Source organism: Rousettus aegyptiacus, unplaced genomic scaffold, assembly GCF_014176215.1.
Source record: "Rousettus aegyptiacus isolate mRouAeg1 unplaced genomic scaffold, mRouAeg1.p scaffold_m13_p_8, whole genome shotgun sequence".
Classification (NCBI taxonomy): Eukaryota; Metazoa; Chordata; class Mammalia; order Chiroptera; family Pteropodidae; genus Rousettus; species Rousettus aegyptiacus.
In genome coordinates, this window is record NW_023416311.1 from 18387075 (window position 1) to 18399937 (window position 12863).

The 12863-nt window shown below is 59.1% G+C and overlaps 3 protein-coding genes and 1 long non-coding RNA gene across 9 annotated transcripts; 1 reads left to right on the plus strand and 3 right to left on the minus strand.

The window, feature by feature from the left end:
- Positions 1 to 6: 6 nt before the first annotated feature.
- Positions 7 to 4207, minus strand: PAGR1 (PAXIP1 associated glutamate rich protein 1). The gene is made up of 4 exons (XM_016155084.2): positions 2577 to 4207; positions 1762 to 2249; positions 1472 to 1554; positions 7 to 412 (listed from the first exon to the last, which is right to left on the minus strand). Exons 1-4 carry the CDS (start codon positions 2628 to 2630, stop codon positions 213 to 215), a joined length of 825 nt encoding a protein of 274 aa, XP_016010570.1. The 5' UTR covers positions 2631 to 4207; the 3' UTR covers positions 7 to 212.
- Positions 2864 to 6458, minus strand: PRRT2 (proline rich transmembrane protein 2). 2 transcript variants are annotated; one of them, XM_016155083.2, is made up of 3 exons: positions 4726 to 5924; positions 4219 to 4351; positions 2864 to 4055 (listed from the first exon to the last, which is right to left on the minus strand). In XM_016155083.2, exons 1-3 carry the CDS (start codon positions 5734 to 5736, stop codon positions 4045 to 4047), a joined length of 1155 nt encoding a protein of 384 aa, XP_016010569.2. In that variant the 5' UTR covers positions 5737 to 5924; the 3' UTR covers positions 2864 to 4044. The 2 variants fall into 2 exon arrangements, with proteins under 2 accessions (XP_016010569.2, XP_016010568.1); XM_016155082.2 differs by lacking the exon at positions 2864 to 4055 and adding an exon at positions 6327 to 6458 and having other exon boundaries at positions 4220 to 5654.
- Positions 5652 to 7987, plus strand: LOC118606422. Its single transcript, XR_004952377.1, has 2 exons — positions 5652 to 5722; positions 5917 to 7987. It is a non-coding gene; the product is annotated as an uncharacterized LOC118606422 (long non-coding RNA).
- On the minus strand, positions 7473 to 12618 carry MAZ (MYC associated zinc finger protein). 5 transcript variants are annotated; one of them, XM_036225331.1, is made up of 7 exons: positions 12484 to 12618; positions 11788 to 11874; positions 10848 to 11704; positions 10386 to 10449; positions 9937 to 10108; positions 8905 to 9128; positions 7473 to 8594 (listed from the first exon to the last, which is right to left on the minus strand). In XM_036225331.1, exons 1-6 carry the CDS (start codon positions 12517 to 12519, stop codon positions 8926 to 8928), a joined length of 1419 nt encoding a protein of 472 aa, XP_036081224.1. In that variant the 5' UTR covers positions 12520 to 12618; the 3' UTR covers positions 7473 to 8594; positions 8905 to 8925. The 5 variants fall into 5 exon arrangements, 4 of the variants coding, with proteins under 4 accessions (XP_036081224.1, XP_016010598.1, XP_016010596.2 ...); XM_016155112.2 differs by lacking the exon at positions 8905 to 9128; XM_016155110.2 differs by lacking the exon at positions 12484 to 12618 and having other exon boundaries at positions 11788 to 12239.
- Between the last annotated feature and the right edge of the window lie 245 nt (positions 12619 to 12863).

Genomic DNA, 12863 nt, shown 5'->3' on the forward strand with positions numbered 1-12863 from the left:
AGAAGATAACTTCATATATTTTATTTTAGATTCAGAAAATTCAGCTCAGGTCTCCAAATAGATGTTCAACAGAAAACAAACACACACACATATGCCCGCTTTCTGGCAAGGTGCTGTGTTGGGAGCTTGGAGTTTCTCTACTCTTCCCAAGTTTCCCAGTGCCCTGCCCTGGGTTAGGGAAGGAGGGCCAAGGCACCCTAAGGCAGCAGCAGTCAGTATTTCCGCTGCCGGGGGAAGAGAGTACTCCCTGAGGACCGGAGTGGGGAGCTGGTGGGGCTGGGGTCCTCTGAATCCAGGCTGAAGAGGTCCCTGCCAGTACGAAGGATCTGCTCCTCCAGCTTCTTGTGTCGCTTCATGTCCGAGAGGACCTTGTCTAGGCGGGCCTCCCGTTTCTGGCTCCGGGCTGAGCTTCCTGGAGAAGAGGAAAGTGAGCAATGTGGAATGGAATGAGGCAGTGTACACTTGCCTGTATGTTACCAATTACTTGGGGAGCTTATTAAACATTCAGATTTCAAGGCCTCTCTCATGGAGGTTCTGAGGTTGAACCTCAGATGGGGTGGGAAGTAAAGGTCTGAATTATGAGAAGACACCAGTGATGTGAAGACCAGGGAAGAACATCTCAGGCGGTGGAAAAGCAAGTGCAAAGGCCTCAGAGCAGGAAGAGGGAGGTCTGTTCAAAGAGGAGTGTAGAGAGCTGGGAAGATGTGAAAGATAAAGCGAAAGAAATAACATGCAGGCCATGACAAATGGTTTGGATCTCTTATTTTAAATGGAAATGACTTTGGAAGCCTGGGTAGGGGTTTGGAGTCTCTGTCAACATGCTCTCCTCCCTCACCCCAACAATGGAATGGAACGCTTTGGAGGATTTTAAACAGAAGTAAAATGACAGGATTTATGTTTTAAAAGGATCATTCTAGTTGCTAAGAGTTGGAAGCAGGAAGACCAATTAGGAGCTACTGCAACTATCCAGGCAAGAGAGATGGTGGCTTGGATGGGGGAATGGTTTTGAAGGTGGAGAGTAGCAGATGATCTTGGAAATGTTGTAGAAGCAGAATGAACAGGACTTGGTGCTACTCTCTTGAAGGTTGGAGTAAAAGAAAATGAAATCAAGAATGGCTCCAAGGGTAAATTATAGGAAGGCACATGGGGTGCAAACTGGGTCAGATTAGGAGATGTACATAGTAGTAGAGGAATGTAGTCTAGATAATGAATGAACAGGAAAACTTGGACTTCTAGGGAGACGGAGATAAAAGGAATGGGAAGCATGTTAAAATTATGTGATATTCTCTTAAAGACAGGGTATCAATTCAAGCTGAAAGGATGGCATCACTGTGTGATTACTCTTTCCTGCATCTACAAGTTGTGTAGCAACCAGGGTACCAAGCGAACGCCTCTTTTAGGGAGTCACTTTTTGGGTAAGTGGAAGCAGAGGCTCTTTTACCTCCCCCCAACTCTTCCCTGTTGTCTGTACCTGGGGTGCGTCTCCGGTCAATCAGGGAGTCCTTTGGTGTCATTGGCTCATCATCAAAGTCAAATTCTGTAGGCATGCGGGGTCTGGAACAGGTGGACAGAGATTGAAGGGTGAGGGTGGTCTCCCCAAACACCCAAACAAGTGCTTCTCCCCATCTGCCAGCTTTTTCTCTCCTGCTCTCTTCCCTCCATCCACTTTCCATGCTCCTGAGTCCCACCTTCCCTCCCTATTTCCTCTTGGCATCTGTTTAGCAGCCCCACCAAGGACAAGGTGTAAAGGTGTGCCCTCACTTTTCCTCTTCCTCTTCTTTGGTCTCCGGCTCCTCATCGGATCTCTCCTCTTCACTCTGGGCCTCAGGTGTGGGTGGCCGGCGGGGCAGGATCTCGGCCTGAAGTTCCAAGGTACCGTGGGCAGCCAGCAGTTCATAGAGCCGCTGGATTTCGGAGGGGGGCGGCATCCAGGCCTGCCCATCCACGGGCAGCTCCACCTCCTCATCGCTGCAGGGCACGTACCAGTCCTCGGATTCTCCCTTGGCATGTTCTTCCCCCTCAGCGCTGGGGGCTTCTCCTTGCACCTCCTCGGCCCCAGACCCCTCAAGCTCGCCCTCTTCCCGGCCTCTTTCCCCCTCTTCCTCGGCTTTATTGACCGAAGCCGAGGGGCCTCCAGTATCCCCTACGGCCAGAGCTTGGAGGCCGGAGGTCACTTCCCCTTCTTCGGACAGAGGCGCCGTCGTGGTGGCCGCAATGTCTCCATGACCCCGGACGAGGGACATAAGCCACTAGGGAAGGAGCCTTGCGATTATGGGAAAGGTAGGAGTACTATATTGGGGAATCCCTTGGGCCCCCAAGGGATTGGGCTTCCCAGGGGTTCAGGGATGTTGCTCCAACCAATCAGGCTCCAGCACTGGTACCTGCTACCAAACCGCCCGTTCCCCAGAGCGGGCGCTCAGTCCCCTCCAAGGACCCCGCCCCACAGATCGAGATCCGGTACGCCAATGTTCTCAGCGACCGGCAGAAACCACTTTCCGAGCCGGATCGTCTCTTCTCGCCCTCACACCACCCCTTTCCACACCCCGCGATTCCGCCACCTCGGCCGCCGTACGCACCTGGAGCCAAGACCCGCCTCCCAGACACCACAGGGTCACGGTACGCAGGCGCATAGCGATTGCGCGAAAGGCTCCGCTCTAGTAACAGATACTTGGAAGAGGAAGGCAAGGGATGGCTCGCACATGCGCAAATAGACGCTCAGGTATTACAGGCTGAGACCCACAGTAAAGATGGCGGCCGGAACGGCGCAGGCGCGTACAACCCAGTAGGTTCTGCCGCGAAGAGGCGGTACCACGCGACCCTCAGCGTCACCGACGTGAGAACCAACTGAGGCGGGAGGCCAGGCTCATGCAGTCTCCATTTATTGGTGTTTCAGACTCATGCAGCATCCGGCATACAAAAAGGGAGAATCTATTTGATGTATCCTTTTTTTTTTAGACTTTTTTTCCCCCACACGATTTTTTTTTTTTTTTTTTAGAAAACAAAATCCCGCCAACTCCGAACCGCGTCATAGCTCGGTCCCCGCCTCCCTAGCGGACTGTCGCGTGCAACAAACCTTCCATCTCCTCTTAGAAAACAAGTATGTAGTTCCCGCCCCTCTTTCGCTCCCCGTGGCTGGGAGCTTTGGTCCTATTTTCGGGGTTCTTTCGTTATAAAACACGTGAATTACCCCAGCCCCAAAGCATTTAAGAAACTCTCCGACCAGATTAAAAAGCCCAGGAGGGGCAGGTCAACTTAGGCTGACCAGAGAGGGTCAACAGCTGCGCCCTTTCCTTCCAGGTGCGTGTTCGGAACAGCGCTTGTCACTCACGCACCACTCCCCAAACAGCAGAGACTGGGTTTGCTAGGTCTGCGACCCCGGGGCGCCCTGTGGGCGTCTGGACCTGCGTGGTCCCAGCAGAGAACAGTCGGAGCCCGGGCTAGAGAGTACTCTCCTGACATCACGCCCTCCCCCAGCCTATTACGTGCGGGAGTTTTTGCAGAATAAACGTGGCAAGAGGTCGGAGAGGATGCTGAGGGGAGATGAGGCAGAAAGAGAAGGCGGTGCAGGGTGTGGAGAGGGAAGGAGAGATGATAAAGGAGAGAAGGAAGAAAGGAATGGGGGAAGATACTAAGACAATGAAAGTTAAGGCTGGGGGAGACCAGGGTTGAGGTGCAGGGAATTCAGGAGGTTGGAAGAAATGCAGGAAGGCTGGGAGAGATGCAGGGAGGCTGCTGAGAGCAAAGAGTTGGGGAAATGTTCAGGGAGGTACCAGAAGTGCAGGGAAAGGGAGGCCAAGAGTCAGGACAGGCTGCAGGCAGAAGTGCAGAGAGGTTAAAACAGTGCAGGGAGAAGGGAGGCCTATGGTTGGCAGAGGAGCCTGGCAGGATGCAGGAGCAGGAGAGAAGCTGTAAACAAGGCTGCTCAGGCTCCCTTGGTCCCTATGGGTGCAGGCCTGGGCCATCGATTGGGCTCCCCGCAGGGGAGGATGGGCCCGAGGCAGCTCCCAACAGGAAAAAAAGTCTTGGAATGCAGGGCAGAGCCCCTCACTTATACACTGTGGGAGAGGAGAGGGGAGGAACAGAGACAGAGACAGAGGTGGGGGACAAGGAGAGACAAAAAGTAGGGAGGACAGACAGGAGAGAGCAGGGGCAGGGGTTAGTAAAGCTGCCCTTGCCAACCCTTCCATTCCTCCCAACCTGTCCCAGACCCCTACTCACCGCCTAAGTTGATGACGCAGGAAGCGATGATGATGAGGACCCCCCCTACCAGCGCCACGATGCTTAAGAGCTTGGCCACGCGACCCAGACGCTGGGCCCCATCCACATCCCCCTGCTGCAGACTGTTCCGGGACTGGGGTTAGGGCGAGTGGTGGGGGCACCATGGCCCAGGTCAGAAGAAGCCAGCCCAGCAGAGTTCAGGTGAAAGGGTTGTCCAGAGGAGATGGGCCAGGCCATGGACAGTGGTTAAGGGAAGGAGAGTTGGAGAGGCAGGAGGAAAGCATAGGTCAGCAAGGCTGTGTGAAACATGTCTGGACATCCCTCCCACCTGAAGGGGTGGGACAGTGGTGGCTCAGGGTAAAGTCCTAGGAAAAGGCAAGCAAAGGCCCTGTAATTTGGAAGTGAGAGCCATGCGGAGAGGGAAGGCAAGGCTACTCCTGGGACTTGGTTCCACTTCAGGAAGCTGGGAGCCATAGCAGGCTTGGGCCAGGGTCCCGTGGGGCTCACCATGACAGCATAAGCGAAGGCCACGATGTTGACAGGCCACATGGGGCAGAAGCAGGACAGGATGGCAAGGATGATGTAGTCTCGAGGTTTCTGGGTGCCTTCACCTCCCTCTACCCCAGACCCTGCTAGCTGGGAGCTGGGGTGACGGCTTAGGCTACCCCGGGGAGATCCTGGATGCCCACTGTGAGCCCTTATTAATCGGTCCTCCTCAACCAGCTGCTGCAGCACACGGGGAGGAGCCCCATTGGCTGGGGGAGGTGTTGTTGAGGGTGGTGAATGAAGCTGGGGGGCTGGGCCCTCTACCCCATCACCAGCCTGCAGGGGAACCACTGCTCCATTCTCTTGCTTTTCCTCCATGCTCTCAGTCAAGACCTCAGGGGTGGGGTCTTCCTGGGTAGGGAGCTCTGGCTGAAAGGCTAGTTTGGAGGTGGGCTGGGAACCTGGCTGGGGGTCTAGCTGAAGGTCTGACTGGTGGTCCAGCTGGGGAACAGGCTCTGAGGCTGGCTCAGACAGACCTGCAGACTCCAGGTTGGACCCCTGGTCTGCAATGGCCTTTTTGCTCACTTCTGGCTTGGATGCTGGCTCTTGGCATGCTTCTTTGGGGCTGGAGTTGGCCTTTGGTTCCCCTCCTGAGCTTGAGCTGTGGTTTCTGGCTGTTTCTGGGGCCCCTGTTGGGGTCTCTGTGGTTTCTAAAGTTCCAGTGACGTCTAGGACTGGTTGCAAGGCCTCTGGCTCATCTGGGACCCTAGCTGGGACCTGGAGAGGGCCAGTTCCAGCTTCAGAATGGCCAGGCCCTTCTCCCTGGGTCTGGGGACTCTCCTCTATCCCCTTCATCTCAGAGACCTGAGAGCTGCTGGCTGCCATCTTGAGATGGGAGAGGGCTGAGGGCCTCTGTGGGGAGGATGGAGCAGTAAAGACAGCAGCAGATCCTGGAAGAGGAAGAGACAGGCTTGGTGTGAGGAGGAAAGAGGCGGCTCTCAGCACTGCAGCCCGAGAGGTATACGCTTCCATCTCAGAGCCAGCCTTGGGCTGCCTCTAGGAAGAGAATGAAAAGTTGGGGTTTCCTTTGCCTTGGGGTGGGACATCTCTGGGGAGGAGTGCTCTGTTCAAAGTCTTCTGCTTGGAATGCCCTAGGAAGATTAACCCTTTTGTAAACTGGCCTCTCACCATGATCTCTTCCTGCCCCAATAGGATCCAGTCTCTCAGATCCTAACAGATGCCCCAGCACCTGAAAATCAAGCTGTGCAGACACCTGCATACTCTGACTAGCAGACTGGGCAGAGGCCCCATACTCACATTCTACTCCTTCTGCATCCACCCCTCCTCCCCAGGCGCCAGCGGGTGCGGTTTTCTTGCTGCGCGTTTGGAGTGCAGACACCCCTGCCCCTCCCCGGGTGTCCTGGGTATCTCCTTTGAGCCCATTCTCAGCCCCTCTCCCAGGGATTCCCTCAACCCCGGGGTGCTTCCTCTTCCCATTGGCGTGGCGCGCCCAGCACCACCAGCCAGTCAGTCAGCCGGCGCCCGCATTCCCATGCAGCCCTCCGGCGTCTGCCGTCTGTCCGTCTACTCCTACCCGCAGCCTCAGTCCATCCCCGTCTTACCTCGACGCCGGCCTCCAGACTGCACCCGCTGCTGCTGCCACTACCGCCGCCGTTGCAGCAGCCGCAGCCCTGGAGGGAGCGAGTCAGCGCGCGAGGGAGGGAGGGAGGGAGGCGGCGGGTCTCCCCTCCGCTCTGCTTGTCCCCTCCTCTCCCTCTTCTCAGGTCCCCTCCCCTACGCTCTGCAGCCGCGCACACTGCCCCCGCCCCTCGCACGCCTCCAGCCCCTCCCGGCCAGCCCAAGGGAGCCTCGCGTGCCAGGCCCCGCGTTACCCAGGCAACCTGCGGGGGGACCACTCGCGCCAGCTCCCTACCCCTACCCACGCGCATCTCCTGGGGGTGCCCCCTTCCCAAGCTCTGGGCCCCTCCCACCAACGGTCACCGGGAGTCCTGGCAGAGGCAGGGGGTTGGGTGAAACGGAGAGGGGTCTGTGAGGAGAAGGGACCAGGGAGATGAGACAGGACCGGGTGTAGGAACCCCTACAAGCAGAGAGGAAGGGAGATGAGGCAAAACTTCAGGAGGCTGCAGGGTGGGGTTTCAAGAGAAAGGAGCCTGCAGAACAAACTCTACCAAGGAGCAGCAGAAATGGGTACTGGAAGGCTCAAGAAAAGGGTGCCTGGAAAGAACAAGGACTGGGGAAGGAATTCCAAAGGGCAGAGCAGGGGCTGCAGGGGCAGTCTGGAACAGCAGGAAGGAGCTAGGGCAGAGGAACCCTTGAGAAGGCGGGGTGCGCCATGCGAAGAATGAGACAAATGCAGTTTTTATTCTCAACCTCGCTGCTCCCAGTCCTAGGGCTCAGACTTCCCCAGCCTTTCTGCAGCTACATCATCCACCCTCACCTCTCAGGGCTTAAGGGTGTACAGGTATTTGGCTGGGGTCCAGCAACTGTTTGGTTTTCTAACCCAGGCCTCTTTAAACTTCCACTGGCTATTTTGGGTCTGTCCAGATTGGGTATTCCCTAGAGACCTGGGAGTCCTGGAACTTGCTCTCCACAACCACTGAAGCCTTGGCCTCATACTGGTGCTAACCCCTGGGGAGGGAGGAGCCACAAGGCAGAGCAAGGCCAGGACTGATACCAGGCCCAAGAAGAAACTCCTTGAAGATGGGACTAGGGGTCTTGGTGAGAGCAATTCAATTCAGAGCCAGAGCCAGGTTTTTATTTAAAATTTATTGTTATGGGATCTGCACAAAAGGAGGGGGTGAGGGTGGGGAACATGCAAGGGACACAGGAACACGATGACATGGCCAGGGCCACAGCTTCTGTCTTGGGGGAGAGGGATGAAAAGAAAAGGCCAGGGCTGGAGCTGGGGTGGAAGAGGGAAGGGGAGACACTGCGGCTGCATTCCTCCCGCCCCCAGGAAGCACCTCTACCCCCTAGATCCTCTCATCTACCCTGGCCCTCTAAGGTTCCATCTCTTGTCCTGCCTCTGGCCCTAGTGGCTCCTTCTTTTACTCCCCTTGACTTGTTTTCCCCTGACAGATTCTCAAGTAGGATGCTTAGGGCCTGACCCCAAACGACCCCACCTTATAAAAGTATAACCTTTAACTTCCCTGCTTCTGCCCCTTCTCCAATATCACCTTTTCCCCCTTCTCTGGGACAGAATCTTTGATTCCCCTCCTTCCTCTCCTCCCTCCCCCTGAAAAAAAAAAAAAAAAAAAAAAAAGCACCAATTCCCCAGGGAGGGGCAGCAGACAGTAGGGCAGGACTGGAAGGAGGAGAGCAAAAAGGACCATCAAGGGAGAAGGCTCACAAATCCCTGGAAGGGTAGGGCAGTGGTTTACAAAGAGAGGAGGCGGTGAGGGCAGTGGCCACTCTTGTCCTCTGCCACCCCTATCCACTGTCCGGGGGCTTTAACACAACCAAGGGGACAGGTGTGTGCAGGGTCAGGTCTGATAGGGAGAAGAGAGGAGCAGGAGAAACAAATCGTTAAAACCTAGTGAATTCCCCTAAGAAAACATTTCTTCCTCCTTTCCTTCAGGAGGCTTTGGGTGGAGAGGGAAGCAGTGAGAAGTTGGTGGGAAGAGAGAGGGGGAAAAGGAGATGGTACCAAGGGACTTTCCTCCATTCTCCCCTCTCCCCTCACCAACCTGGAGCTCACCAGGGCTGGGAGGGAAGTGGCTGAGAGCTCACAGGCACCCCCTCAGCCCCCGAGAGGGAACCCACAGCTGTGGGAGGGGCTGCCACTGATGCAGCAGCTGCCGCCGCCGCCGCCGCCGCTGCTGCCGCTGCTGCTGCCGCCGCTGCCGCCATTGGACAGACCTCACCGGTACCTGCATGAAGAGAAACATCAGGAGATCACAGCGCTATCTGAATGGCAAGAGCCTTGCCCCTTGCCCCAGACTCTTTCCCAGATTTCCTCCCCTGGGACACAGCCGTTGCTCACTTCCTGTTTGGTCCCCAGAGGCTTCGGCCTGCATCCCTACCCAGTTCTCCTGAAGGGCCCTCCCTGTCCCAGAAGTCTCCCTAACTTGAATGATAGATGGACATCCCTGGCCTTCCTGAGATCCCCTATTGGGCCCTTTGAGCCCCCTTGTCCCACACACACCATCCCACCACCCCCAGCCATGCCCCACGCCTTGCCTGGTGGGTGCGGGGTCCCCCTCAGCAGGTGGGCTGTGGCTGGGGGGCATCTCCCGGGACAGGGGGGGCGGCCCCCCCCAGATGGGTCTGCATGTGGCCGGCCAGCTGGGCAGGGGTCTTGCAGTGCACGCTGCACAGCTTGCACAGGATGCGGTCAGCCCGCGGGGCCTGGAGCCCATGGTCCTTCACCGCGTGGATGCGCAGGTATGCTGCCGTGGTGAAGCCTATTGGGGGTGGGGTGGATTGGGATGGGGGGATGGGGTCAGCCAGATGGAGACCCCAGAGACGGGGCTGTTCTCCTAGGCTGGGGACACCCTCCTCAGATGGCTCTGTCCTCCTCCCACCACATCCTGGGTAACCTGGGGCCAACTACTCTACTGGGGCTGATAGAGTACAGCCCCTCCCTAAGCTTGGGACCTGGTTAAGTAGTGTCCGTTTCTTGGTCTTTGCACCCAAAAAACCTATTCTCTGTGGCTGGGGGATCTTTCCTGGGGTGACAGGACACTGATTCCTAGCCACTTGAAGGGTTGACCCTTGGCAGAGACGGCTGTGTCCCCTTCCCTCCAGTGCCCCATACAGTCTTAGCCCAGTTACACAGTAAATAAGCAAATGTTTTAAAAGCAGCTTTCTCTGCTACTGGGGCAGGGTATGTGCTTGTGAAAGCCCTGCGAATATACTCCACTTGCCGGAAAAGAAGATATAAACTTGTAGCTGCACAGATGAAACCTTGCATTCCAACCCCTGGGCTCTGGCTCCCTTGACCACTCCTTCCCCAAAGCAGCCATGTCCCATTCCCATTCTCCCCCCACACACCCAGAAGTTGACTCTTTCTGGTAGATCATCTCTTCCAGCCATGACTTCTTAAAATTCAATGACGTTCAATGGTCCTAATGTTGCTTCATTTGCTTCCTAGAGGGCTCTGGGTGCCATGAGCTCTCAACTAAAGCACTTTAAACTCACATCTTGGAAGGGACTCCGGCTTTGTCCCCACCCTTTTTGTCCCTGGCCCTCCCAGCATCCCTCAGCATGTACCTTTGTTGCAGAGCTCACAGACATGGTGAGGGCCCTGGCTGTGCACCTTCATGTGGTCCGAAATATAAGCCGAGCTCAACATCTTGCCACATACGTGACATGGCACCTTCTCCTCATGTCGTACTGTGTGCGCCCGCAGTCGATCCTTCGTAGCAAAAGCTGCCTCACATTTCTGGGGAAGGGGGAGGGGTGTGGGGGGTGTCAGGAGAGTTAAAGCTTCAGGGAGTAGGGAGAGGGGAACAAGAGGTTAAAGGAATCAGAGCCTTGGGGATCTTTGATCTGTAGGAAATGGGCGTGAAATGCAGAGGCCTTGAAGAAGGGATGAGAAAATGGAGTGAAAAAGCAAAAAAGGAGAGAGAGAAAAAGGGGGTCTGAGAGGCTGAACTCAAGACAACTACAATGAGGATCAAAATCATGAAAACCAAGACAGGAGGAGGTGGGCTTCCTACCTCACATTTGAAGGGCCGTTCTGTTGAGTGCACTTGTCTGACGTGACTGTTGAGGTGATCCGGCCTGGGGATACGTTGGGTTTGGAGTTAGGGCCAGGCCCTGGGGTGTGGAGATGCCCCCAAATCTGCCTTAGTACAACAGGCCTTTCCAAAGGTCCCTGCATTTTCTCCCAAGCTTGGGGCTTCAGGATCCTAGTTAAGCAAGAGATCCCTCCCCTAGAGCAGGGCTGCCTTGTCCTTGCTAAGCTTTCCTACAATCCAAGAACCCACCCCCTTGTCTAAGTACCACCCCCTGCTCCTTGGTAACCAGGAGAGGCCTTCCTCCCTCCTCCCTGGGAGTGGCTCCCAGTCCCAGTCCTCAGAAACCTCCTCCCTCCCTCCCCACCAGCCAAGGCCAGGCCACTTCCATCGCTGTCCCTCCCTCCCTACTCGCCCAGTGGGCGGCAGAGGCCCCGTGCACACCGGGAGAAGCTCTTGCCACAGTGGGAGCAGTTGTACGGCTTGTGCACAGCGCCGTCATGTGAGCGCACGTGGTAGCTCATGCGGTCCTTGCGCTTGAAGCGCTGCTGGCACACCGGGCACTGGTAGGGCTTCTCGTCAGAGTGCGACAGCTTGTGTCGGTTTAGGTGGTAGACGTCGCGGAAGGCCTTGCCGCACATCTCACAGGCGTGGTTCTTCCGGATGCGCTTTCCCGAGGCAGTTGTGGTCACCACACCACCAGCAGCCACTGCGGCCGCTCCGCCGCCGGCACCCGCTTCTCCCCCTCCTCCGCCGGCTCCGCTCAGTTGGGGCACGCTCAGGAGGCTGAGGGGCACCATGGTGGGCATCTTCATAGCACCCGAGGGGACCCGGCCAGCCTTGGCTCCCGTATGGATGGCCTCGTGCCTCCGGAGATTGTAGCCGTTCTTGAACTCCTTGGCGCAAAGAGCACAGATATAGGGCCCCTTACTCTTTGTCTTCTTCTCCAAGGCTGATGCGACGGGGGCCACCGCGACCGTCGAGGTTGGGGCTACGACGGCGGTGGCAGCGGCTGCAGCGATGGTGGCGGCAGAGACAGGGGGCGCGGCCTCGGCAGCGGGGGCCGACACCGGTGGGGGCGGTGGAGGGGGCGCGGGCGGCTGCTTCAGAGCCGCTGTGTCCACTGTGGAGGCAGTAGCTGGGGCCGGGGGCGCAGCAGCAACGGCGGCGGCAGCGGCGGCAGCAGCTGCGGCGGCGGCAGCCGCGGCCGACTCCTGGGCGGCGGCGAGAACCGGGAGCAAGTCCACCTGGAGGGGCTCGGCCGCCGGGGCCTGGGGCGTGGGTGGGGGTGCCGGCGCGGCCTGCGAAGACAAGGCGCCGTGTGGGCCGCGGCCGCAGGTCGGCGCCCTCCCGGCCGGGCCCACCACGGCCGGCCCCTACTCACCTGGAATGGACTCTGGGCGCAGCCCTGGGAGGCAAAGAAGCGGGACTGGAGCTCAGCCCCGACCTGCAGGGGGTTCTGGGCGTGACCCTGAGGTGGCGGGAAGGAGTTCATGAGGCCGCCCACCCCCCGGGAGTCCAGGCCCAGCACGGGGAAGGGGGGGGCCAGCAGCGTGCAAGGGAACACGGGGAACATGGCCTCGGCCACGACGGGGCCCCCGGGGCTCAGCAGGGGCCGGGGGCGCGGGCCGCGCGGGGCCCAGGCTCGGGGCGCTGCCCCCGGCCGGCCGGGCTGGGCCGCGCCGAACGCATGGCCCGAGGGCCTCCCCACCGCCCGCGCACCCCGGCCGGCGGGAGGGAGGGAAGGAGGGCGCCTGGCAGGCCGCGGAGCGCGGCAGAGACGGCGGCGGCGACGCCCCCTGGGTGGGGGCGGGAGGCCCCGCGGGGCCGAGGACCGGGGGCGGGGGCCCGGGCGGCGGCGGCGGCGGCGGTTGGAGCCTGGCGGGGCGGGGTGGGGGGAGCGAGGGAGCAGCTTCGGCCCCCGCCGCGCGCGCGCCCAGCCGGCGCCTCGGGGAGGGCGGGGGAGGGCGCGAGGGAGGGAGGGGGACAGCTGCGCGCGCACCGGGCGCGCGGAGGGGGGGTGGGACGGGAGGGAGGGGGGGTGAAAAGGGGGGGTGGGGCGGGGGGAGGGGGTTGTTACCTGGAAGATGAAGCTGCTCCAGTTGCCGGGATCCATGGCGGAGGGAGGGAGGGAGGTGGCTCGCGCTCACCCTGGGGCGGGAGGAGGAGGAGGAGGAGGAGGAGGCGGCAGTGGGGGAGGGGGACCACGGGAGGAGGCGCGCGGGGCGGGCAGGAGGGGGGAAGGAGGAGGAGGGTGGGGGGAGCGGAGCACACTGCGCGCGGGGAGGGCGGGCGGGGGGCGCGAGGACATACAAGAGGCTGGCGCGGGCGCGAGCGCGAGCGCGCGCGCGCGAGGCCAGCGGGAGGGGGGAGGTACGAGGGATTCTAGCGGGAGGAGGTACGGAGGAGCCACCCAGCAGCCCGAGTCGTCCCAAGTGCGAGACCCCTGAGACGGCCGCT